Below are 26,972 nucleotides of genomic sequence, written 5' to 3'. Positions count from 1 at the left end.
TGAAAAGATTGACATCATGCATCTTTGGAAAGTTGCTGGGGCATTGCATAAACCGAATGGCATCCTTCTATAAGCAAACGTACCAAATGGGCATGTGAATGTGGTTTTCTCTTGGTCTTCCGGAGCAATGGGAATTTGATTATAACCTGAAAAACCATCAAGAAAACAATAGTAAGCATGGCCAGATAAACGTTCAAGCATTTGATCAATAAAAGGTAAGGGGAAATGATCTTTTCTAGTGGATGTGTTCAACTTCCTGTAATCAATGCAAACTCTCCAACCAGTGACAGTTCGTGTAGGAACTAGCTCATTCTTCTCATTCTTCACAACGGTGATTCCGGACTTCTTTGGAACAACTTGCACAGGGCTCACCCACTTAGAATCTGAAATTGGGTAGATGATTCCTACATCGAGTAGCTTTAAAACTTCAGCTCTAACCACCTCTTTCATGTTGGGATTTAGCCTCCTTTGGGCATCACGAGATGGTTTGCTGTCTTCTTCCATTAAAATCCGGTGCATGCACATGCTTGGACTAATTCCTTTGATGTCTGCTATGGTCCACCCAATGGCTGTTTTATGCTCTTTTAGAACTTTAATTAAGCTCTCTTCTTCATGTGAGGAGAGACCTGCAGCAATTATAACAGGGAGAGTTTCGTTAGCACCCAAATATGTATATTTAAGATTATTGGGAAGAGGTTTAAGTTCTAGCTTTGGTGGGATGACAATGGATGGCTCCAATTTCGTGGATGATGGTCCAAGAGGCTCGATTGGTGGCCTAAAGGATGGTGGGTATGGCGGAAACACTTCTAAGGCAGCCACCACTTCTTGGAACTCCGGTTCACAAAGATCTTCCTCTTCTTGTGTTAAGACAGCTTCTAGAGCATCATTAGACTTTCTCTGCAAAATTTTGGAAGAAACCTCATGATCCACAACATCAATTGAAAAGCAAGAATCAAGAGAGATAGAAGGTTGAGATAGAGCATTAAGCATTTTAAATTCAACAGTTTCACCCAAAACAGTCATGGAGAGAGTGCTATCTTTCACTTTGATGATTGTGTCTGCAGTGGCCATGAATGGCCTGCCTAGGAGAATGGGATCAACACGATCTCCATTTGGATTGTCTTCCATGTCCATCACTAAAAAATCAGCAGGGAGAATTAGTGTATTAACTTGAACTAGAATATCTTCTACAATACCTTTTGGATATTTTATAGAATGATCAGCTAGTTCAAGTCGCATTGAAGTCTTCTTCATCCCTTCTAAGCCAAGCTCTTGATAAACTGAATATGGCAAAACATTGATGCTTGCTCCCAAGTCCAACATGGCTCTTCCAACCTTCTTGCCTCCAATGTTAATGGGAATGTCAAAGCTGCCAGGATCATCTAGTTTTGGTGGAAGCTTCCTTTGCAATACAGCACTTACATTCTGGTCGAGCTTTACTCCTTCATTTGGAGCGAAATTGAGCTTGTGAGTTTTCAAGTCCTTGATGAATTTTCCATATGCAGGAATCTGTTCAATAAGATCAAGCAAAGGCAAATTGATATTAACTTTACTCAAAATATCATAAATCTCTTTAAAAGCCTTATCTTGCTTTGCTTTCTTAAGACGGCCTGGAAATGGAATCTGTGGAACATATGGAGCGGGTGGCACGTATCTATCTTCTTGAAGATGTGGTGGCACAAATTTGTCATCCCTTTTATGCAATTGGAATTGATCGGATTTCTGAGAATCTGATTTGGCCTTAGGAGCAGATTGAGAAGTTTTGAGTTGTTCTCCTTCCGTGGCCATGGTCTCCTCCTCTTCATTTTCTACAATCACAACATCATTTGAAAGATTAGAATCATCTTTATTATCAATGATCTTACCTGATCTGAGCACATGAATGGCCTTGGCTTCTGGGTTCTTTGGATTGATCTCAGTTTGGCTTGGCCATTTCCCAGGCACTCTTTGAGTTATTTCAGCAGCTATTTGGCCTAATTGGACTTCCAATTTGGAGATGGCAGCTTGTGTAGTTTGCTGAAAATTGGATTGGTTGATTGCCATCTGCTTCACTATATCTTCCAATGATGATGATGATTGTTGTGGCCTTTGGAATGAAGGGGGATTTGCTTGATTCTGGGTATTTCTCCATGAAAAGTTTGGATGATTCCTCCAACCTGGATTATAACTTTGAGAGTATGGATCATTTCTTGGACCTTGGTTGTAGGAATTTACCAACTTAGCTTGCTCTTGCACAAATTCTGGATATCCAGCCCCAAGTGGACAAGCTGTGGTAGCATGGTCATGAGATTCACAAATGCTACACACTTCCTTCGGAGGGCTTCTTGAGTTTAATGCAAGAAGAGCATCTAGCTTTTGTTCCAGTTTTGAAATCTGCACACTAGAAGCATCATTAGAACCACTAATAACACGTTTACCTCTTGTATCCGTATGTTGGGTCTCCATTGCTATCTCCTCAAAGAGTTCGTACGTTTCTTCTGGAGTTTTGGTTTTAAAAGAACCACCTGCAAAATTGGTGACTATATTATGACTAGAAGGGGTTAGTCCTTTATAAAACATACGCATTTGAAGCTTCAATGGAATCCCATGATGAGGACATTGGTTGAGCAACCCATTGAATTTCTCCCATGCTTCACAAAACGATTCATCATCTTGCTGTGCAAATAACAAGATCTTGTCCCTAAGCATGTCGGTCTTTTGCGTGGAGAAGTATTTTTCCAGGAACTTCTTTTGAATGGCAGACCATGTAGTGAGTGAACCAGGCTTCAAAGAATTCAACCAATACTTCGCCTTATCCTTTAAAGTGTATGGAAACACTCTCATTCGAAGTTGATCTTCTGTCACACCTGTCAAGGGAAAAGAACTCACAACATTAAAAATATCCTTTATATGAGTCAATGGATCTTCATTAGGTAAACCATAAAAGGAAGGCAGCATATTAAGATGAGAAGATTTAAGCTCATAATTTCGAGCTACAGTGGGCAGCAAAATGCTTGAAGGAGATGCTGGAATTGTTGGGATATCAAGTTCTCCCATGAACTCAATGGCAGCCATCATTTCTTCTTCTTCTTGGTCTGAACTTGCTTCCGAATTTGAAAGTGAAGAACCGGGAAGTTCAGTGTGGAGAGCAAGACTTGTAAATGTAGCAAGAGCTTGCTCTTTTGCAGTTGACAACTCCCTTTCTAGACGATTCTGAATTTCAGAGGTCACTCGTCTGGGTTGCAATGATGGTCCTGCGTTCAAAGATCTAGAACGTTGGAACGAAGACCTCACTTGTTCAAGTAATGGATTTTTAGACATAAACTACCTGAAACAGAAAATTAGATTAATTAGAAACACTAAAAAGAATAGGGTAACCTTGGGCACATAACCAGGGAAGAACTTTCGTTCAGTCCCCGGCAACGGCGCCAAAATTTGTTGTTAATATTATGTTAACTCGCAATTGTACGGGGCAATTAGTAGTATAGCAAGACAAGTACGAGGTCGTACCCACGAAGACTGAGAAGTTAAAACTAGTTATGTACTTAGATTACCAAATTCAAGAAAGTAGGAGGTTATGTCTAAAACAGAATTTAAAACAAGAGTGGTTGTGATTGTTGAACAAAAGAAGCAAAATGAAATTGCAAACAAAAACAAGTAAACAAATGTAACAAAGAGTGGTTTTAAGAGTTGGAAAACAGATTTTGAGACTAGGGCATTCGAATCACCATAACAATTCAATTCTGGGTTATAAAGATTCAAGTAACAAGTCTAATTCAGATTCAAAGATTGATTCTAGCTAAAGTATGATTAGGCCATGGTGTTTGGTCCTAACCTTGTGTTCCTAATTCCCTAATTTGATCATTTGTTGTCTAACCTAAAATTAAGCATTAGGAACCCATTAAGCATAGAAGAACATTTTAAACAACCAAGTATGTATCTAATCCCTGTTGTCGAATGTCCATACATACTCTTCCTATTCATAGTTCAATTCGAATTAAAGCATGGTGTATACTCTTAATTCAAACCAAGATAGTTAACAAACAAGTTCTAATGGTGATCAATCATTCAAACAAGCATGTTAACTTATAAGCATAATGAATAAGAACATGAATCATGAATCAAACTTGAAACTCCAAACTTATAAACCCAGAATATTCATGTTAGGTTACATCGAAGCCCTAGTTATGGATTTAGCTACTCATAATGGAAAAGAGACTTGAACAGAAATGAGAAAACATAATGAATACAATAAGAGTAGAAAAACCCTTTTTCTGAAGTTCTTGTGGTGTCCAAGGCTTCTCCAAGTGCTTCTCCACTTCTAATGCTTCTCCAAGAGCTTCCCCACTTCTAGAAAGATGTATGAAGGATATGGAGGTGATTTGGGATGAGTTTGAGTGAGTGGTGATGGCTAAGGAAGATGAAATTCGTAGGGAAATGGAAGAGAGGTTTGCTGGAGTTGTTTTGGTGATTGTTGGAGTGTTTGGGATTTTGAGAGTGTTTGAGGATGGTTGGAGTGAATTGTGGGGGTTGTGAATCTCAGGATTTGTTGTGTCTTGAATGTGGAATGGATGTGGTATTTATAGGGAGAGGGGAGTGACAAATCTGAATTCAATATGGCTAATGCATACAACACTTGCATTATAAAAGATGAATTGGTTGATGCACTTCACTAATGCATACAACACTTGCATTATAAAATCTGAATTGGTTGATGCACTTCACCAATAGATCCCACCAGCAGCCCTAGCTCATCTTCATGTCACCATGACCAAGCTTCCAACCAGAAATGATAGCTCATACCTAGCTCACCATGACCAAGCATCCAACCAGCACATGCTGAGGTCAGCATAACCAGCAACTTCAAGGGCTTACAACTTGGGCTTCTCTTAATCAAATTAGGACTTTAAGCACTCGAAATTGAAGTTCAGAATGTCTTCTTTCCAGCCATATGTCATTTGGGCCAATCCAAGGTCGGAGGAGGAAGTTAAGGCCAAAACAAATTGCTAACTCATTTTGCGCGCTGATAAAATCCATCCTGAGCATGGCTCTGTGTTTGCTAGGTAACAGACTCCATATTTATCCAATGGGGCTGACTTTTGGATATGTTATAGTACACACCCATTGGAACAACTTTCATGAAGAATGCTGCCTCATCCGAGCTGTGTAGGTTGCTGAAACAAAGCTTGCAATATGACCTACGGAACTGGACTGGCAGGGGGCTGTAGCCAAAATGAGTTTGTCTTTTAAGCTCTTCTTCCATTCATCCAAATTAGGCCTTAACATGCTTGAATTGCATGAATTATGCTCTCTTGCTCTATTGGCCTACAAAACACACAAAGGGAGGGAAATAACTTAGAATTATAGGAACTAAGCAAAAGAAGTAAGTAAATTGGGCATGTATATGTATGAAATTATGAGCTTAACAGCCTATATCCTATGACAACAAATCACCCTTTCAGATGAAGTTGGTGTATAAGTTCAAGTAACATTTCTAAAATTTTCCCTTTTGAATATGGTCAACAATTTGAAAGATTAAAATTGGTCAAAATAGAAAACTCATACCAAAAGCTCAAAGAAACTATTGTTATTATTTATGTAACAACTCATATATGTCTCTTTGGTCATTAGGTCATATTTATTTCAATATGAAGTTAGACATTGTGGCTAGTTTGAAATCCATATCTTGAAATTCATAATTTTGAGATACTTTCCAATTATTATTATTATTATTATTATTATTATTTTAGAATTTTAGAATTTCATATGTCATATTTAATTTTAGAGTGCGAAAATTGAAATTTCCAAATTGACATTAGCTGAAATCGGAATTTCTTATCCAACTTATACGACTACCAATTGTTTTTTGAGATAAAGACGATATATTGCATTTATAATTCAAGCACAAAGATCGTCAACCACAAGAGCCAGTACAAATACAGATAACCACACAAGGTTATTACAAATATGAAAGCGCAGTAAACACAAAGGATTAATCTAAATACGGAGGATTCCACCGACAACATTAAGAGCGCAAGTGTACCTCTACACATAGCCATAAATGACCAAAGAAATTCCAACATAAAAGCTCACAAAACTACAACAGCAAACTGTTGAAGAATACACGAGTCCCACATCAAAAACTTAACAAAATAGAAAGTCTCATATAATAAATTATTCCACTCCTATTAACATCGAGATTTTTTGTATAAAACCCCACACCTACTAAACAAGTGGCTAAGTTAGAGACAATATTGATATTGCTAATAGTGGACCAAGGCTATGTCCCTCTGAAATCTTAACACAAACTATAATGCTTTTGGTACAATTTGTACTTTTCTATTTTCCTTTATTTTTAGGTATATTTAAATATTTTGAAAATATTTTGTCTTTTTCGGCGGGTGATCGCTATTAGAACAGTGTCTGCATTTCAGGGTGTCCGGTCGGCCCACAACACCCGTGAGCAGGAACTCGCTATACCAGTAAATCCACGTGGCGAGGTCTAAACATGCGTTGTCGCGGAACAAAAGGCACGTAGGTCGTATAGACATTGGAAGGAGAGTGGACTGGCAAAGGCAATCACAGGAGATTTTTTCTACTTTTACTTTTTGGATTTTTATTTTCAATTTTTATTTATTTATTATGGGATGCGGAGGGCCCACAAGAGTAGTAGACTACTAGGACCATGGCCGTGCGAGCCAAAAAGTCCAAGGGAGAAGGATTTTGTCATGGATAGGGGACCCACACGGTTTTCTCTTTTGTCTGCCTTTTGGTCTTTGCCCACTCTCACACAACACCACCCAGCTGTAATATTAATTTTTCTTATTAATTATGGAAAATGATATTGTAACTCCTAGATCGTATGTATTTGATATACTTTGACCTCCTAATTTTACAATTCTAGTTCATGGTTTTTGCCTGAATTTTAATATTTGATATTATGGGAGATTCACTATTATACCCAATGTAGAAGCGTAAATTATAAAAAATTATATATAAAATGGACTTTAAAAACACACCCAAAACCCATTTACAACATAACAAAAAGACTTTTAACTTCTTTTAAATTACAAAACTGTCATTGATTTCTTAAAATAAACCCAACTCCAAAACCTTATAAAAAAACCCAAAACACTCAATAGGGCATCAAAGTAATTTAATAATTAAAATGAAATTTAATAGGGTCAACTGTCATTTTTTTAGGTTTTTTTTTAATTTGTTTATAGAAATTAAATTGTGTATGGTTTATCTATATTTTTAGTACTAAGAATGGGTATATGACTAAATATCTCATTTTCTATTACGTTTATGGAATGGACCAAAATGATTAGTTAGTGTAATATTAACTTATAAATTCCTTTTTCTTATTAAGTAGGCAAGATAAGTACTAGTAGTAGTACTTATTCCTCGGAATGTTTTTTTTTTTTTCTTCTTTACTAGTAGTAGTAGCTTGGCGCCTATTTGTGAGTACAGAAGTAAGTACTACTACTGGTGTAATTTGAATGACTAATATATCCTTGTCTATTATGATTATGAATTTGTTACCACTTGCCATAAATATTTTCTTAACTCTTGAGTAGTAAAAGTAAAACTGAATGTCTCCTTGGAATGTTTTAAGTATCATTGTGAATTTGTACACGCGCAACACGGGGTTTTTTTTTTTTGAAAAAAAAAAATTATAAATATAAATTCTATGTACAACTTCTTAAAAACAAAAAGAAAAAGTGAAATTTCGTTTTGGCCATTTGATTATCATTCTGATTTTTTTTTAATTAAAAAAATATTATTTGATCATATTTATATGGCTAAACGTTTTTTATTTGGCTAAATTCTTTCAAGGATGGGCGTTGAGATGTGTGTGTGCATGTGAGTAAGCATTTTTATAAGTCTCACCTTGGGATGTGACCTAATAATTTGAATCGTATAGTTTTTAGATCATCACTTATGAATTATGCTTGCAAAAATCAACCAAAGACACTCCTTCATGAGGATCTTTGTCTACTCTAAGATCACTTTGGTTATCCAAAGTGCAAGTCCTAATATGAGTCCATTTGAGTGCATTATCGAGGATTCAAGGGAGTTGCTGAAAGGGTTCGTTATTGAAATTTTAAAATTCTATTTTTAATTAATATAAGCGATGGTCTAAACTACAAATAGGAGGGGGGTTTCTCTCAAATACATATTACCAAGGTGCCATGGAGTTCTGTTGTGCAAAAACATCTAAGACCTTGTCATTGATGGACTATGTAACCACCACACACAAGCCACACAAAGATAAAGCACACACCAACCGAACACACGCACAAAGAACATAAGAATTTATAGAGGTTCGACGTTGTGTCTACGTTCTCTTGGTGATCCTCAAGAAATTCACTAGTATGAAAGAACCCCTTTGGTTACAATGAAGAATCCCGTTTGCTCTCTCATAAACCCTAGCTCTCTTTTCTCTCACCCTGGCTCAAACCAAATTTGATGCCCTTGTTTTCTCTCTTGCACTCATTTTGAAACTCTTAGAGAAAACCCTAGAACTAAAATTCATATTTATAAACCATAGGACTTTAGTACAATGTTCCAAGGAATAGGAAATTAACTCTTAATCAAACTAGACTAAGAAACCTGCCCAAAATCACCTTCTGCGCCAAAACACGCCGAACTGGAAACCACGTGTGTGATCGATCACTAGCCCAAGCGATTGATCGCATCTTCACATATTCGTGTACTGGAGCTTCACGGAAAAAAAACTCATGAACTAGAGCTCTCGGTATAAAAGCGATAGATCACCCGTGCCTTGGCAATGAATCGCTTTCTTGCTGAGACTCCCTCTTCCTTCTTCCTTTGCATCCTTAAGGTGAGCCGATTCCAATAAATTCGAATTTGAGACCAGTGATATGCAAGTCAAAAGCCTTTTTTTCACTAGGCTCCCATTGGCAATTAATTGAGGATTTTAATTCTACTTGATTAACCTAATAACATATCACTGCCTTTAAATAATATGATAATTGTGAAAACTTAAAAATATAAGGATTTTTTGTGTTTCTCAAATAAATATATTTATGGGACCATTCAAGGAAAATGTACTACATTTACTGACTACCTTGTCGACCGCTTCACTAATAGAGGTGGGCCCCACTAGTGACCCACTTATATTAGAAAGGTGGTAAGTAAATGTGGTCCAAATAGCAACACCCCTATGTATATAGTAATTTCTTTTAATATCAAATTAAATAGAATATTAATTTTTTTTTAAATTATTTTTTTTGGAATTCCATATAGTTTGACCATGCCCAACCAAATTGCTACCGGGAATTGTGGCATAAAACATGGACTTTCCCATCTTATACAGTGGGATGAAAACGACACCAAATCTAGAAGTTTGCATGGTTTAAGATTCATTGATAATCTTTGAATTAATACTACTCAAGCATACTCCTAATCATGTCCCCACCTACCTCTTTCTAATAAGATTTTAACAAGGTCTTGTTTTTTTGGCTTTTTTTAAATGGGAATTTACATAAATATCATTTGAATTTTTAGGCATGTGAGCCATTACCACATGAACTTTTAATTTTAATTTTTAACCACTTGAGTTGTAAGTGTTACAATCCACCACATATATGTAACTCTATTAAAGTTTCCATTAAGTTTAAGGGTATGGTTTATGAAGATAGTTGTGAAAGACTATGTTTTGTTCGTTATTTGCATGTGTAAAATTAAATGCACATGTGGATATATATGTTAAAAAGGGAAAAACTTAACTACTTGGTTATTTTTATGTTTTTTTTTTTAAATTAACTTGCAGTTTGTTATAGGATGTTCATTTTAAGGACTGCACTTGTTGTAGAACTTGTTTGCCAATGGTAGATGTTTATGACCTTTTAGGGATATTTAGTAAGACTAGTATGTAATTGGAAGGCAACTGATTCCTTCCCAAAACTATGATGAAGTTATGAAATTCAAGTTCTAGCATTTGATGTTAAATTTTGTGAATTTGCTAGATGGAGGGGGAGAGAGAGTATTTGCCCATAAAATTCACAATCTATGAAGTTATAACATCTTTTTATTCTTTTTAAATCTGTGTTTTACATTTATTTTTAGTTATAAGGAATAGAAGAAAATGCCCTTAGATTTAATGAAAACTTTAACGGACTTAGACATAGGTGGTGGATTGTAATACTATATAAAGTTCAGGTGGCTAAAATTAAAAATTCATGTGGTAATAGCGCACATGCTTAATAGTTCAGGTAGTATATGCAAATTTGCTTGAATTAATTATTAAATGGTATTTTAAGAATAATGGTGGGTGGAAAGATAGGATTGTGTTTTTTCAAATTTACATGATGGGTGGGAAGATAAGGTGGGTGGGGAAATAGGATAGAAGTGGAAATAGCAGCACTTTTTTGTTTGATTTGAAAAAGTTTAGGGAGAGATGAGGCTACCCCATCCCAAGGCCAATGCATATCAAGGCCTTTTTGAGGACTTACAGAGGGGATTTATAGAGGGGATCTAGCCCCTTTTTCGGTTTTTACATAGTACCCATAAAAAAGGATTGTCGACAACAAGACTCAAACTTAAGCCTTGATAGCAAAGAGAACGATCCTTACCAACTCAACCACTCTCTTTTAAATGGCAAATATGTAATATATTGATCAGTCATTTGTAAAGTTGGTTTCAATTATGTAGACAATGACATAAATGGGATTGGGTGGGGTGTTGGTTAAATGGTGAAACGGCGGTTTTTGACCGCCAAATCTAAATTTGTAAATTTAAAAAAAAAGAAGAGGAAATGTGATTAATTTAGACTATGACTCACATTAACAAATCATAATCGTATTATGAGACCTCTTTGTTTGCATTCATCAACTTTGACTACCCACTTTTTCAAGGGAGGTCACATGCATCTATCTCTATCTTAACCACCTATCAAATCCACCTATCATAAGAAAAACCATTATTAAGCTAATTTGAAATTTCCCTATTTCAATAGAAAAATGTCCATGGAATAGATATTGTATATTGTTTTCTTTTATGAATTAAATGCTGATAATCAGTTATTTACGTGCGTATGTGAGATTGTTAGTTGCTGAATGATGCAATTCTTACTATGAACCTCACATCAACAAATGAATAAGAATCACATGCCATAGCGTGACGATAAATGGAAGAAGAATTATTATTATTTTTTTGTATTTGGCAGGAAAAAAAAATTTGTTGTTACATGCCTAGTAAAAATTTTGTGTCACACGCCATATAAAATAATTTATTTGAGGGACCTTTTTTAGGGTTCACTATGAGAAATCTTCCATATCAACTTTAGTTAATTCACACAGACACAACTTCTTTTCACTCCCTCTCTCCCGCTAAAGAGAAGGGTTGTCAGAGCGAAGAAATAGGCAATATCTTCGTAGAAAAGAGAAACATATCATTTTCACTCCCTTCCCTTCCCTCCCTCTTTGCCCTTGAAGAGAAGGGGAGGGGGATGGACATGTAAATTGCAAGGAGAATGCAAGCACAAGTCACAAGAAAACCTAGGCTCTTATACCATGCCAAACAAAGTATATGGGAATGTTGATATATATCAGATATTTCATACATGTATTCTTCTCTAATATGGAGGCATTTATAAAGAAGTACAAAGAATATGTGTTAACCCTAAATAAAATAAGGAATAAATTTAAATTATAATAGAAAATAAATGTTAATTATAATAGGACTAAATAAAAGTGCAAGGAACTAAGTAAGGACTAGCCAATCAAAGAGAGAGATAGGAAGAGGGAGAGAACGATATCCTTTCAAATTATAAAAATTGTAACTTACATTTGATTAATGCAAAACCTTCACGAGCCAATTCCCAAAAACTAAAAAAAAAAATGAAATTCAAATAATTTAATGAGGTTGGTTAATAATGTCAAAGGTTGATAATAGGGTCAACATCTCGCTTGGAGAGTTCAAAAAGACTTCTTGAAGGTGCAAAATCACTGTCAAGGCACAAGCTTTTCCCAAAGCAAACAACCTACCCCCATTCATTCTTTTCCATTTTCTTAATGATGGTGATTTGGTGATAAGGAATCTCCACCCAAATCCCTATTTTGAAATTTTTCTGGTCATTCAAACAGAGAAACATACCTATCAATCTATACTAAATCAGATGGGAATCATTACTAAAAATTCTACAAAGAAAAAATTATGCACCTATCTTTTCTCCCATGACAAGATTGCCAGCAAGATTACGTTGATGCTTTAATTTGTCGGAAGATGTTTTGAAAATAGAATTTATCTGCATCACACAAAAAATGAGTATTTTATTTCAAAGGCAAAGGTGTTCATTAAAATAAGCAATAATCTTGTTTTCCATCATATCTAGCTTTGCTATCTTGTATTTGAATTCTGATAATAGCAAATCAATTTTCCATGATCCTATCTACCAGTTTTTTCTGTCACCCATCACTAGCTAGTAGGATGAAATTCAATCCGTTTAACCCGTTAACGGATCATTTTTCTTTTGGTCATTCTATTCAGGGAAATTTACATAAATACAATCTGAATTTTTAGGCACGTACGTCATTACCACCTAAACTTTTAATTTTTATTTTTAACCATCTAAACTTTGTAAAGTGTTGTAATTCACAATCTACATCTAACTTCATTAAAGTTTCCGTTAAGTTTAAGGGCATTTCCACAATTAATTATAACTAAAAATAAATTTAAAATAAATAAATAAAGTTAACTTAATTATACGATACTTCTTCTATGCCTTATCAACGCCAATTGTCGCCCACCCTCTTCATATACATCATACTTCATATTGGTCTTTTTATCTTCCAATTACATGTCAATTTTCCTAGAAGATGCTAATAAATAATCCCCAAAAAGTAGCGGGACCCATCAACTCAAACTCTGCAACCCAAGATGGCACATAGGTTGATTGTTTAGAGCAACTCCAGAGGCATGACTGAGCCTTGGGCTGGGGGCAAAAAATGAGAAAATCTGTTTCCAGCGAGGAGCCCAAGCCCGGGCACAAGGTGGGACCCAGTAACTTGGGCTGGCTGATCGGTTCATAATTGTATATCATTGTGTACCATTCTAGTTTATGATTTGGTTATGTTTTTGAGTTAAACTTGTGCTTTTAATCATTTTTGTGTTTATCTTTCAGTTCATTGAGCTTTAGGTAACAATGATGGTTTTGGATAGGAAATGATGCAATCCATGCATGTTAAGGCCTGATTTGGGTGAATGGAAGAAGAGCTTAAAGACAAACTAATTTTGGGTACAAACCCTTGCCAGCACAGTTTCGTAGGTCAACTTCTTGGCCTTGGATCAGCATGCTCTGGGGCTCGGATGAGGTGAAGATATTCATGAAAGTTGTTCCAATGGGTGTGTACTATAACATATCCAAATTTCAGCCCAATTGAACATATCTGGAGTCCTTAGCCCGTCCAACACTGAACCCTGCTCAGGAGGATTTGCAGCTGCCAGCTTTTAGCCATGTGCCTCCTTTTAGCCATGTGCCTCACCCCAGCTATAACTGACTTTGTACCCAACATAATGAGTGAAATAGGGAGGCATTCCAGCTATGAAAGTCTAAAGGAGCAAATTGGTACATGCTGGAGCTATTAAAGAGAAGCATGTGCATGCATGTGAAGCAAAAAGAATGAAATGAAATGAAATGAAGTCAATTCCAGTCTTTGTTCGGCAGCTAACTTGCAAGGCCCAAAATGCATACTTCTACTGCTCCGATGGGAATACTTTCTTCATAGAGGTTGTTCCAATGGGTGTCTAGTATAACATATCCAAATTTGAGCCCCATTGGATACGTTTTGAAACCTCTGGCCTTCCTACACCAAGCCTGGTTCAGAAAAATCATTTCTTTTCAGCGACCAAAATAAAACCACATGGGTTGGTAGCAAAAAGCAGCCACAATTGAACACCTTTGAAAACCCATGTGAAGAAAGCTTCAAGAGCAGCAAAATAAGTATGGGATGGAATTGATTCCAACCACACTAACATAGACAAGATGAAGTGAGAGTTTTGAGTTGTATTAAAAGAGGAATTGTGGTGTTGGAATTCATCATGATGTTCCTCCCTCTTAGCCCTATAAATAGAGAAGTCTTCAAGCTTCAAAACACACCCCAAGGGGGGAGCTCTCAAACACTTCTCTAGAGCTCCCTTCCCTTCTCTCCCTCAAATTCTCTTAGTTTCCTTTCAAGTTGTCAATTGTTGTAACAAAATGATTTTACTAAATTTTTCTTCAAGTTTTCAAGTTCTACTTTAATTTTATTTGTAATGTACATTCTTTCTTAAGTATTCAAGTTTAATTAGTTTTCAAGTTTCAATTATGGTTTTTGTTCTTATTCATTATGCTTTTAAGTTAATATGCTAGTTTGAATGATTGATCGCCATTTAGGCTTGCATGTTAGCTATCTTGGTTTGAATTAAGAGTAGACACCATGCTTTAATTCGAATTGAACTATGGATAGGAAGAGTATGTATGGACATTCGACAACAGGGATTAGATACATACTTGGTTGTTTAAAATGTTCTTCTATGCTTAATGGGTTCCTAATGCTTAATTTTAGGTTAGACAACAAATGATCAAATTAGGGAATTAGGAACACAAGGTTAGGACCAAACACCATGGCTTAATCATACTTTAGCTAGAATCAATCCGTTAATCTAATTGAACTTGGGAACTTATCTACTTGAGTTATTTTCTTTTCTTTCTTTCTTGTTTTATTTATTTTCTTTCTTGTTTTTCTGTTTTGTGTAGGAAAACTGAATTGGATTATTCAATCACTAATCCCTGTGGAATCGACCTCGCACTTACATATGCTATACTACCGAACGGCTCGTGCACTTGCGAGTATCACAAGTTGAGGATGCAGCTGAATCCATTTTGGTGCAGCTGAATCGACGCAACACTGGCCCGAGGGCAAGGTTGGCCCGAGCTCCAGCCCTCGTTTTAGTGCTGACGTCAGTGCTACAGTACCGCTACAGTGCTACGTGCTACAGTGCCGCTAAAGTCCACGTATCACGCTCTGGGCTCTCCGATCAGATTTTTTTCTCCAATCCAACGGCAGCCAATTTTTGTGCAATAAAAAAATTTAATGATTTTTTTTCTTCTATAAATGCCAAAAATCTATCTGATTGAGATATGAAATTTATAATAAATATTGACACATACGAACTCAAAAATTTTATCCGAAAATATTATCCAAATTAATTGTTTAGGTAAACAAATTTGTAAAAAAACAAAAAAATGAATAGTAATTGCCATTTGCCATGGCAACGGGTGAAAACACACAATAATATTTGCAAGGGCAACCACTATTCACGTGAATAGTGGCTGCCCTAGCTCCCCCCTTGCCATGGCAAGGGGCAAATGGGTGGAGTTGCTCTTATGGCCTACACTTTCCGACCCAACTTGACAACAAGGAGCCATCTGCTGTAGACCATCAAGAATTCAAGAAGACGAAGAGTTTGCAAAATGCATCCTTGTTAATCTGGTGACTGTAATTACTATGAAGTTATGAATCTTAAAAAATCATAGGAAACCAAAACTTACCTGAGGAAGTCTCTGGTTAACAAGGTGGTGTAATCCATTCTAATTAGGTTAAATTTCATTCATTTTTTTCCTTTTAAAAATAATTTTTAGATACAATTAATTGAAAAAAATGCATTTAAACTTAACGGAAACTTTAACGGAATTAGACATAGGTGATGGATTTCAACACTTTACAAAGTTTAGGTGGTTAAAAATAAAAAAATAAAAGTTCAGGTGGTAATGGCACATGTGACTAAAAATTCAGGTGCTATTTATTCAAATTTCCTTTCTATTTAAATTGAAAAAAAAAACTAATAAGTTAATCTTTACGAATTTACTAACTGATTAGCGTTTGGGTGCTTCTACAAAAAGTAAAAAAAAATTCAGAACATAACTACTTTATTTTAAAAGAATAAAAGCATAAAACAAATAGTTTATTAAAATACAAATAATTTAAAACAAATTGAAACAATATTTGTGTCCAATAAAAGTTTTCTCTAAATAAGGTTAAATAAAAAAATCTTATCGACAGATGCATAAATATAGATTTAGAAGTTTAATAGGATGAAGCATTTAGCAACGTCACTAATCCCTAGGCCGGATTTTACTTTGTACTTAGAAAAAAAAACTTCTAATATATTACCTGTTATCTATGTTTGTATAAACGTTTGGGGCCGAATTTTAACTTTCGGTCTATGTGTCGGCCCGATAGGACCTTGTGTAAGAAATTATATCGATAAATAATAAAAATTTGCAGAGACCATAAACTATATTTGCATACTTTATTTCATTATTTCAACAAAATAATCTTATGATTTAAGTGACGTTAGGATGGTGTAAGGATTTAATAGGTTCTAAGTTAAAATATCATCTAAAACATAATTTTCTTTTAACTAAATTAATGAGGGAGGCAATGGCTTGCACATAGATATGGAAGATCTTAGGCCACAAATCTTTTTTTAAGATTACGTTCTTATATCTGCCTCTCACATTTGGGTTTCGGATAGTTTTGCTATCCTTTGTACTATTTTATGGTGCTTCTATTTTATAAAAGCATCTACTCCAACCAAAGAAAAAAGATATGGAAGATCTTTTAGGTAGGGTGTAGACTTAGTCTATTTGTTATAGGGCTAGCCCTACCTGACCCATACAATACTTAGGGCCATAATTGCCAGTAATTAAGTAGGTTTTGGATTCCATTATTAGGGTTGGGATGACCCTACTTAATCTCTTTTATAAGGGGTGCGGGAAAGTATCTCATTTGCTTACTCATATGAGAGAATTCCTAGTAATGGGCTTGAACTTTGGTGCTACCAAATAGCTCAAAGTCTATATTATCCAAAAGCTTTTATGAGTTTTGTGAATCTCCGTAACCTTCCACACCATAACTCCTCTTATAAGTCTTGTGAATTTATGTGGTTTGGGCCCATTTGAGTTTGTTGAGTGGTTTGGTACGAAGGAAGCTGCTTGGCATTTCAAGGATCCATGCAGAATGTGTTTTTCATGCTTGGACAACATAACATCGATCAAAAGCTTGAATTGCACCAACTGGAAGCTTGCCTCTTTACGCTTGGTGAAAGAGTGGGCTTGAAAGCCATGAGCTTGATACGACTTTGTTCGCCACCTGGTAAATGAGAAGATTGCATTTGCTTTGCCATGTGTCGTGTTTCATTCGTTGCACATGTTCGGGCCAAGCTTTTGTTATGGGCATGGGATTCGTTGGCCTTTGAGCAAGTTTGGCCTCTGAACCTTTTGGGCCTCAACACCATTGTAGACTCTGCGATGGATTGTGGCGGGATTACTGTGTGCTGCTAATAAAGGCATTCGTGCTGACGCTTAAGCAAATTTAGGACCACAGTTGGCATTTGCGCTGGGGATTTTTTGTTTTAACTTCTTTTTTAGTCCTAATAATTATTTTGTGTGTGTCACAACTTGTGTATTAAATGCTCAAAGATTTTGGATTGGAGGCTTAGGGCGTTTGGGACTGCTTCTCTAGGAAGTACTTCTGCTCATAAGCGCTTCTAACAAAAGCGCTTTTATTATAAAAATCTTGAATTTTCATAAAAAATTAAAGTGCTTCGTAGAAAAGCACTTGGGAGTGCTTCCTGAAGAAGCACATAGCAGGTGCTTTTTCAGGAAGCGCTTCTATGACCCAGAAGCGCTTTTAAACTTTTCTGTCAAACGCTGTCAGAAGCGCTTTTAGTTATCAGAAAGCGGTTTTTGCCATTCCCAAACAGGCCCTTAATATCCGAGCAGGAAGGGAAAAAAAAAAATGTAATTTGCCACTAAGACCCAAATTCGCCTCCCATATAAGATATAATAACTGAGACTGAAGCTCAGCAACAGTAATAAAGTTTACTCACAGAGTCACAGTCATAGTGACTCTTCTCCGACGTCGTTTAAAGTTCTCCGATACCCATTGAGTCCCGCCGGAGCTCTGAAGCCGGAAACAGAACTGGGACTCTAATCAGATTAAGGTCTCTCTCTTTCTCTCTCTATGATCTATCGTACATATATATAAACCCTAGATGTTGAAAATGAATTAGCGCCGTTTGGTTGCTGAGAAATGATGGGGAAGTAGGGTTCGGTTGATATTATATTCATTTTTTTTTTATTCGGCTTTTAAAATTAGCTATGAATGAAGATTCTATTGTTGGAGGACAAAAGACAATGCAAAGAAATGTTTCTCTTCAATTGAGTGTAAAGGAAGTTGCAGAGTCTGTAAAAAAAATAAAAAAAGAAGAAGAAAAAAAGGGCCTAGGAACTAGCCTATTGTTACTGTGCATAAGTTCAACAACAGGGAATGTGAAATTTGGCACCAAAGGTAACTGGTAACTTGAAGGTTCAATAGAATTTTATATGTATTTGGTTTGTAATTTTCCTTATTTGTTTTTTTAGATTAAAATTTAATGTGTTGGGTAATATTTTTAAAAAATACTTAAAGGTTCAATGATTCATGTCTTTGTTTATTGAGATTGTGCATATTATTTAAGCAAAATTGTTCCATTGGCAGAAAAAGGCAGAATTGTTCTTCATAAATCTGTATGAATGAAGAATCATGGCCATACAAAATCTAACCCGTAAAGCACTTTCACAAAACTTTTATCAACAGGTTCAGGGTAAGCTTTCCTTGACATATATACCTCTGTCAGCTTGCTATGTCAGCCTCTGAAACTGCCCCGCCTCTGGATATCTTAGGTACTTAAATCATATATTTCATTCAGTATTAGTTAGTTAGCTATATCCTATATGTTTTTATCTGTCTCTCTTATTTTCTTTCACCTCTCTCCCAGTTCGAGGCCCGGAAGGGTTCTCGCTCTGGAATGGGCCCCCATTTAGCAATGGGCAACCTGGTATCAAGCTTGAAAACATTTCCTGCACAAGTACAAAATTCAGTGAAGATGGATCGAGGCTGATGGTGATGAAATCTGATTCAGTAATTAGCATATATGATTGCAGCAGCTACAGGGAGATCAGATCTTTTCAAATCCCCAATGTTGCTGCAGCTGCCTTGTCCCCACGTGGGACTTATGTGCAAACTTTTCAAAAATCATCAACACCACAAGAGAAGAATGTCATCTTATGGAACACCGAGACTGGTGATCCTGTTTATCAACAATTCCAAAAGAACATGACAAAAGCTACATGGTATGGCAACCATATTGTACAATGTCTTATATTTCATGTCTTGTTTGTTATGTGAAATGTATTTCGATTGTGAAATTCTATGCTCTTCAGGCCCTCAATTAGATTCAGCTCTGATGAAGCTGTTGTATGTCGACTGGCAACAAATGAGATACAATTTTTGGATGCTGGAGATTTCTCTAAACCATTTATATATCGGCTAAGAGTTCCTGGAGTGGCTGCATTTGAGCTTTCTAAGGCACCTGGCTCCCATGTGGCCGCATTTGTTCCAGAATCCAAGGTTTGTACGCATACCTTTGGTTAATAACTTGATTGTAGAGACTTCTTCATGAATGATATCTAGTCTGGGAATCGTGTGAACTTTAAAAGCAGTATTGGATTTATACTAAATATTGTTGGACCTTCTGAACTTCAACTCAAAGTATTCAACTCTTTTGGAGTTTCAAACATGGAAGGATGCAGTGTCAGGAAATTGTGAAACTATACATTGTTTTGGACTTGGCACATTGAATGGGTGGAATTTCATCCACTTAGTAGCAGATATAATCTCAACATTTTTGACAATGGGGCTGATTTTTCACATTATTATCTCATGCTAATTTTGTTCTTTCACTTTTTTGTTCATTTATCAAGTTCAATTTCTTTCTATTTAGGGGATTCCTGCCAGTGTCCAGATATTTTCTTGTGCAAAAGCTGTACAGAGTCAATCTCTTGCGCGACGGAGTTTCTTCCGATGTTCATCAGTGCAACTGAATTGGAATAATGGCTCAACCGGGCTTTTAGTTGTGGTGCAGTCAGATGTTGATAAAACCAATCAGAGTTACTATGGGGAATCAAAGCTCAACTACCTGACAACAGATGGGACCCATGAAGGACTTGTACCTCTTCGTATGTTCCAACTTCAATAGTAAATCAAAATTAACATTTAACTGCATGCAGCCTAATTATCCTTAGATATTTGGCAGGTAAAGAGGGGCCTGTTCATGATGTTCAGTGGTCATATTCTGGATCAGAATTTGCTGTAGTTTATGGCTGTATCCTTTTATTATGTTTTGAAGAGACAACTTAACAGGAGCAGTATATAAGACTCGGAATGTTTAGTGAATATTGTTTGTGATGAAATTAAGCTTACTCTTGACTGTATATCAAGAATCTTAGTACCACACACACACACACACACATATATATATATAGGCAGCTGCACTTGGGGACTCTAGTTATCAGAATATTGAGGTGATTTTCACTCCGGGGTTTAAATTATTTGGACAGGGAAATATTATCTGGAGATGCAAGTGATCTTTTAAGTAGGGGTCTCTATGGTCCATCCCCCTTTCTAAACATATTACATTCAACTTATATGGGTTCTTCAGAATCATTGTAAGAGTATTCGGGTCTGAATGCTAATTTCTATGTGCATCTTTTATATTAGGATTTTTTGTTTTTGTGATTTTCAGCTTATCATGTATATCCTTCCTGCAAATGTTCAGAATTTGTTCTTTTCCTTGAACTGTATTAGTTATGCCTTCAAAAGCGACCGTGTTTGACAAGAAGTGCAATCCTCTTCTTGAGCTTGGAATGGGTCCATACAATACTATCCGATGGAATCCAAAGGGAAAATGTATCCTTGAGAATTGCCACTTACTTCTTGAGAACATTAATTTTGTTTACTTGAAACGGCTAATTCATCTCCCTAATACTTCATAAGATGGCTCCTCTATTATTTTTGGTTTATCAAAATTATTTAGTGGGCATTATTTTTTTAATGGTGGTTGCCTTTAAAATCAAGTTCACATTTGTTATTTGGTAGCTTTGAGAAAGTTTAGTAACTTGTAGACATGCTGAAAAAAAATCAGTGAATGGAAGGGGGGCCAAAAGTGACTACCAACCTGGGAGCATAATGAAACATAATATAATATAATATGTTATAAAAAATATAATACTTATTTATTTCTTAGAGAAGACAAAAAGATCTATATATATATATATTGTGGCCTTAATTATCTGGTTTGCAGTTCTGTGTTTGGCAGGCTTTGGTAACTTACCTGGTGATATGGTATGTTATTAATTTAGTTTAGATGTGTACATTTTCTTCTCCGGTGTATTTTCTGTATGGCCATTATTTTGTCCTCAATCATATAACATTATCTCATGTTATTTTTACTGGTTTTCACATACGCATGCACTTTGATGATGAATACCTTTATTCTGGCTTGCAAAAGATGATAAAGATCATATATGTGCATTATGATTTCTAAAGTCAATTTTTCATTTTTTATTTATTACCATTTAGGCATTTTGGGATTATGTGGAGAAAAAACAGCTTGGGACAACTAGGGCTGAATTGTCTGTGACAAGCGAATGGTCTCCAGATGGATGCTATTTCATGACTGCGACAACTGCACCAAGACTTCAAGTTGACAATGGGTATGTTAACATTTGGTAGTGCACTTCATTTGGGTATATTATGGAATGTTTCCGGGTTAACAAAAGGGTCAAGTATATGGTAGTGCACTTCATTGAACTAATAAGTGCACTAGAGCTATACTTACCATGTGCCTATCTAGAATTTCTTTGTCATTTGTGGCCTTTGAAAAAGAAATGGTTATCAATCTTCCAAATGATTTTGTTTATTGAACCTTCATCATGAGAGCAGTTTATTCTATCCATGGGCACAAAATTTGTTCATCTTCGTGTTATAGACTATTCACACTTTTATATTGATTTTAACTGTTCATTTAAAAAGGTGCAAGGACACTCTGAGCATATTTACTCAGCTCTTGCATATTATGTTGGTGTGTGTGCACATTCTTTCATATGGGATGGATTGGATACATAGTCTGATGGTCTGGTTCAAAGAAGTTTATTCACCAGTAAACCACTTCATGTTTCTTTTCTCTCTGTAATGAAGGATTAAGATTTTCCACCACAACGGGTCATTATTCTTCAAGAAGATGTTTGACAAGTTGTACCAGGTCAGTGTTGATGGTGCAACCGTCTTTAAACTGCCTAAAAACAAATCTTTACGTTGTTCACATCTCCTAATTTGGTTTCTTTCCTGGCCCCAACTATTTGTTCAGGCTGATTGGAAACCAGAGTCACCAGATAGGTTTGGTGACATTGCCGAACTTGTCAAGTCCATAGGATCGTTAAACGTTGTCGAAACGAAACCTCAAGGTTGCTCTCGTTTAGAATTTTCAAGTGCAGTTGACTGTGGATTTGGATTTTAGACATATATTTTTTTGGTTCACTGAAGAACTTGGATAATTTTTCAGGAGACAGGTCCAAAATTTCTCAGACCTCTGCAAAAGCTAGCGCTAGCAACCCTCCTGCCCAAAAGCCTGCTGCTTATCGGCCCCCACATGCTAAGAGTGCTGCTGCTGTTCAGGCTCAGGTATACAGGATATATGTTGGTTTCATTTTTTTAGTTGGTTCTTCAAATTCATGGATGAGTTCATCGTACAGATACTATTGACAATCATTTTTGGAAAACCTTTTACTAATTTGTATTGGAATGAAACAATTGCTTGATGTGATGCTGATGGTTTCAATGACTTTGTAATGGCAGCTGTTTGGAGAGAGCTCTACAGAGTAAGTACATGCCTATTTTGTTTGTTTCCTCTTTACATTAGGCTCTGATTTTTTTTACAGTTTATTCTTACAAATGCTTGTCCGTATTAATTAATGAAGGACGGTGAGCAAGAATGCATTGAAAAACAAGAAGAAAAGGGAGAAGCAAAGGGAGAAAAAGGCTGCTGAGGCTACCAGTGGTACTTGATTCGAAGCAGGGTTTCTGACTGAGTGATTCCTTTATACCTAGAGGTTGATTTCTAGGCTTGAGGGGTGGATTTTACAATTACCATCCTTACTCAGATCTGAGTGTAGATTTGTTCCTTAAGCGGGATTTTTTGTTTGTTCTCTGAAAAAATTTGAGCTCGGCATAGTAATATCTCCAATATGAGCATATGTTTTGTTAAAATGGGAGATGAAATAAAAATGATGACAGGAGCTGGTCTCTGTTTTACTTAATGTAACATTATGATGGTATGATTGAAAATGATAATGATATTAAAGTTCGAGAATTGTTTTTTTATTTATGTATATTGTGCGTACATTAGTTCATTGAAAAAAAACAGAAGATTATATGTTGATATGCCTAGATTTAATTCTTTTGCAATGCTCACTTGCCAAACCATGTTGAAAAGACAAAAAACTGCATATTATTATCCGGCCGTCGAATGGTAGAAACCCTCTCTAGCTTTAAGATTGTTTTGCTGTATGGTAACCAGAAACACATTCCACAGTAACCATTCCTTGCTTAAAATTCAGAAATACGTTTCTATTTATAATTTTTTTTTATAAAAAGGTCAGAAATAACACATTCCCAACTTTTTGGTTTTTGTTTTGTTGTAAATAGCCAAGTCTTATTCTTCGATGGTTTCCATTTGCCAGGTCATCATATCGGGGTTGTTATCAAGGATGAAAATATTGGTCGTGCAGAGAGCATCAATGTTGGTTTTATAGTAGGCCTCTGAAATCTAACATATCGGTGTATCGGCTGATATTTTTGTCCATCATTGTTATAAATGTCATTTTTACAAAATAATATCACATGAAGGTGAAATATTTGATTCCAAAAAATACAAACAAAAACAAAGAAAGTCACATTCTCATAGAGCACTGGTTGAACTGAAATCTTCATGAGGTTATATTATTTGACCAGGAACATCATACCATATTTCGAATCAAGCAATTGATAAAGCACAAAACTGAAAACCAATTTGAACAATAATCTTCAAACTAGGAGCTAAGATTACATCAGACTCGTTGGGATTGTTTCGCGTGCCTCAAAATTTCACGTCTGTTGTCCAGGTACCTTGCACGCTAGGATGTTTGGTTACATGTCTAGTCTTCAGTTTCACCACTTTTCTCCCCAGTGAATTTCTTAGCCTGGTTGCATATTGAAGAACCTCTTCTGGATCCATATTCTTCACACATACCACCCTCTCACTTTTGTTCTCTGTGCATTGACAAAGGAAACTCTTACAAAAGAATTTCAAAGCCTCAAGCTACTCACAAGAGTGCAACTATTTGTATGAGAGAGACTCTTACTTTTGTTCAATGTGCATTGACAAAGGAAACTCTTACAAAAGAATTTCAAAGCCTCGTGCTACTCACAAGAGTGTAACTATTTGTATGAGAGAGAGGTGTCTTACTGTAAAAGCCCTTCAAATGTGGATGCTGACCCCGGATGAGTTCAGTAACCACCTCCAGCTGAGGATTCTTCTCTTTAAATACTGGTAAATATGACTCCATAAATGACCTACCATGTCAAAGGTTAAATTTATTAAAATTCGAAAATGAAAGTGCTAAAATTTGAAGTTCTAATATTTACCCCTGAAATACCATGTACTGTATTTTATTATGCAGGACAGCGCTATATAACACTATCCAGCTCCTTAGTCCAGCACCATACCTAACACAGCCAGGACTAAGTCCAAGCCAATCCTATCCAGCACAGTTCATAAAAATAGTCCAGTCCAATCCAATCCAATCTGGGCTAACAAACCCCACCATAGATTATTCCCTAAGGATAGGATTAGAAATAAATGAACCAGAAAGTGCAATCCAATAAAAATATCACAACAATACCAAAAGAGAAATTTCAGACATATACAGATACATTAAGCTTTAATAAAACACTATAGGCTTAAAGCTTATAATGATGCTCCTCCTCCAGTAACTGAACCACCAATGCATTATCAACTTCGCTTCAGTTCTACTAAAGAAGAAAGGGCAAGCATGAGCAAGCCTACTTTTACTCAATTAAGCTCCAACCTAACATGTAATGCAAAATACCAAAGCAATTCCTAACATATAAGACCCAATCTGTTAACCCCAGCCTCATTCCTAAGTCATCTCCTAAAAGTGCAGAGAATTAAGCTAAGTTACAAAGTCTAAGCCCTACGGTCCAATTTCAAACTGCATCTAGAGTGGCATTCCTTGCCTATACTTCAATCATTGAGAGTAATTACCATGCAAATATATATTATGATGAAAACAAAAGCCCAAAAGCAAAAAGAAATAATCTTGCTATATCAAATTGCATCTAACAAAAACAAGTGGGCAAATTCATCATGAATACTATGGTTTGTTTTTTTATACATAACAACATTCAAGCAAATGATCTTGCGGTAAATTATAACTGTATCTTTCAAGCGACAGTTCCACTAGGAAGTGTCAATCAATATTTTAAAACAACAATAAAAGTTTTATCCTTACATTTAAAACATTTATTTCCTTTATGAAATCAGATTATCTAACTTGACAAAATACTCCTGCAATGCACGGTTTACAAATACTGGTGATTTGAGCAATCTACCTGATTCCCCTACTGCTTCCTCCCCAATCAGAAAAGCTCACAATCAGCTTTTGCAATTGCCACGCACCTCTCAAAGCCATCTGACAATAGCAAATTAATATATCTATGAGAAATTTTACAAGATACAATGAATAGAAATTTTGTTAAAGCTATGCAACATTCTTATGAAGCATAAAAAATACATCAAACCTCTTATAAAATGCACTCATACAGCATCCATTTCAGCCATAATGATATAAAATGCACTCAAGAATTTATCATTTTGATGAACGCCTAAAATTTTAAATAAAAAGGAAAAAACTGGAAAAAAAAAATAAAGAAGTATCTCGTCGAGCAGCAGAGAAGAAGAAGAAAGCTGGAGTCGCTGGACCTGGTGGTTGGTGCTGCGCGCGGTGTTCCTTCGGGAAGAAGGTTAGGTTGGGTTGGATTTATCTTTCTTCTTCCTCTTCTTCTTTTTTCTTATTTCTTTTCCTTCTGCCGCAGAAACCAAAGTATCAATCGTCTTGTTCTCATAAAGTTCAATGTTCTGTTCACATAATATAAATAATTCTACAAAATTGAGATAAATAAAATCTTACAGTATAAGGAAGAAAGACCGATGATGCTTTGAAAAACGAAGATGGATTTGCTTTGAAGAAATGATGCTTCTCACTCCTTGCGGCTGGAGTTCCAGAGAAAGGGTGAGGGCTTTAAATTTCAATCTTTCTATTTTGTATGCTTTTGCAAAAATTAATATTATATTAACTTACCTACAAGATGTGTATAAATACCAATTGAAATCAACGATAACTAAAACTTGATTGCAGCACAGTTGGAATTTCCGTTATTTTTTTTCTTTCTAAAAGTGAGGTAGGGGTTCGACTCCCCTGCCCAGCAATCAATTTCTCTCATTTTTTCCAGATTTATTCGTGTAAAATTACAAAAATATCCCTACTCTTAACCAGATTTGCGAATGACATTGACACGATCCGGTGGGTAACGGGTCAACTTGTTATCAACACGACCCAATAACTTGGGACTCAAATACTTAACTTTTTGTACGAATTCGTGTCGTATTAACGAATTGTGTACAATATTGTCAGATCTAATATAATATATATAAAACAAAATAAGGTTTATTATTTTGCAATACAACTTACAAGTAATACACATACCTCTTATCTAGACATCTGGATTGTTTAGTGTGCGGATTCCAATGTTTGCAGCTGTGTTTCATTGTAAAAAATGATTTGAAGATGTATACTTCTACAGCACCGATTGGATATTTTTATGTAGCAGTGTAGTGGCTTGATTTGGCAGCAAATATAAGAAGAGAAAACTGAAGAAACATTGAGGTCCGCATGCTAAACAATCCGAACATCCAGATAAGAGAAAGACTATATATATATATATATATTCATAGTCATAGGTGATATTTCTTTCGAAAGAAAG

At 35.8% G+C, this 26,972-nt stretch overlaps 2 protein-coding genes and 1 non-coding gene across 8 annotated transcripts; 2 read left to right on the top strand and 1 right to left on the bottom strand.

Annotated features, from left to right (window-relative positions):
• The first annotated feature begins 2,581 nt into the window (after positions 1 to 2,581).
• On the top strand, positions 2,582 to 2,688 carry LOC148297592 (small nucleolar RNA R71). Its single transcript, XR_015833228.1, has one exon. It is a non-coding gene; the product is annotated as a small nucleolar RNA R71 (small nucleolar RNA).
• Positions 2,689 to 17,765: 15,077 nt separating this feature from the next.
• On the top strand, positions 17,766 to 23,241 carry LOC110745542 (Eukaryotic translation initiation factor eIF2A family protein). 3 transcript variants are annotated; one of them, XM_088246599.1, is made up of 14 exons: positions 17,766 to 17,994; positions 18,630 to 18,715; positions 18,811 to 19,165; positions 19,256 to 19,442; positions 19,816 to 20,050; positions 20,128 to 20,196; positions 20,694 to 20,780; positions 21,175 to 21,215; positions 21,453 to 21,586; positions 22,071 to 22,134; positions 22,240 to 22,336; positions 22,435 to 22,553; positions 22,728 to 22,750; positions 22,850 to 23,241. In XM_088246599.1, exons 2-14 carry the CDS (start codon positions 18,676 to 18,678, stop codon positions 22,935 to 22,937), a joined length of 1,539 nt encoding a protein of 512 aa, XP_088102725.1. In that variant the 5' UTR covers positions 17,766 to 17,994; positions 18,630 to 18,675; the 3' UTR covers positions 22,938 to 23,241. The 3 variants fall into 3 exon arrangements, with proteins under 3 accessions (XP_088102725.1, XP_088102724.1, XP_021801340.2); XM_088246598.1 differs by having other exon boundaries at positions 18,531 to 18,715; positions 20,679 to 20,780; XM_021945648.2 differs by having other exon boundaries at positions 17,767 to 17,994; positions 20,679 to 20,780.
• A 559-nt stretch (positions 23,242 to 23,800) lies between these two features.
• On the bottom strand, positions 23,801 to 26,254 carry LOC110745540 (mitochondrial ribosomal protein L51/S25/CI-B8 family protein). 4 transcript variants are annotated; one of them, XM_021945646.2, is made up of 5 exons: positions 26,120 to 26,254; positions 25,900 to 26,015; positions 25,542 to 25,624; positions 24,376 to 24,482; positions 23,801 to 24,179 (listed from the first exon to the last, which is right to left on the bottom strand). In XM_021945646.2, the coding sequence occupies exons 3-5, from the start codon at positions 25,619 to 25,621 to the stop codon at positions 24,007 to 24,009; spliced, it is 360 nt and encodes a 119-aa protein (XP_021801338.1). In that variant the 5' UTR covers positions 25,622 to 25,624; positions 25,900 to 26,015; positions 26,120 to 26,254; the 3' UTR covers positions 23,801 to 24,006. The 4 variants fall into 4 exon arrangements, with proteins under 4 accessions (XP_021801338.1, XP_021801335.1, XP_088102726.1 ...); XM_021945643.2 differs by having other exon boundaries at positions 25,542 to 25,621; positions 25,912 to 26,015; XM_088246600.1 differs by having other exon boundaries at positions 25,900 to 26,012; positions 26,120 to 26,247.
• Between the last annotated feature and the right edge of the window lie 718 nt (positions 26,255 to 26,972).

The sequence above is a fragment of the Prunus avium genome, chromosome 1 (genome assembly GCF_965620075.1).
Source record: "Prunus avium chromosome 1, drPruAviu1.hap1.1, whole genome shotgun sequence".
NCBI lineage: Eukaryota > Viridiplantae > Streptophyta > Magnoliopsida > Rosales > Rosaceae > Prunus > Prunus avium.
This window is presented reverse-complemented; position numbering and strand designations above follow the sequence as displayed.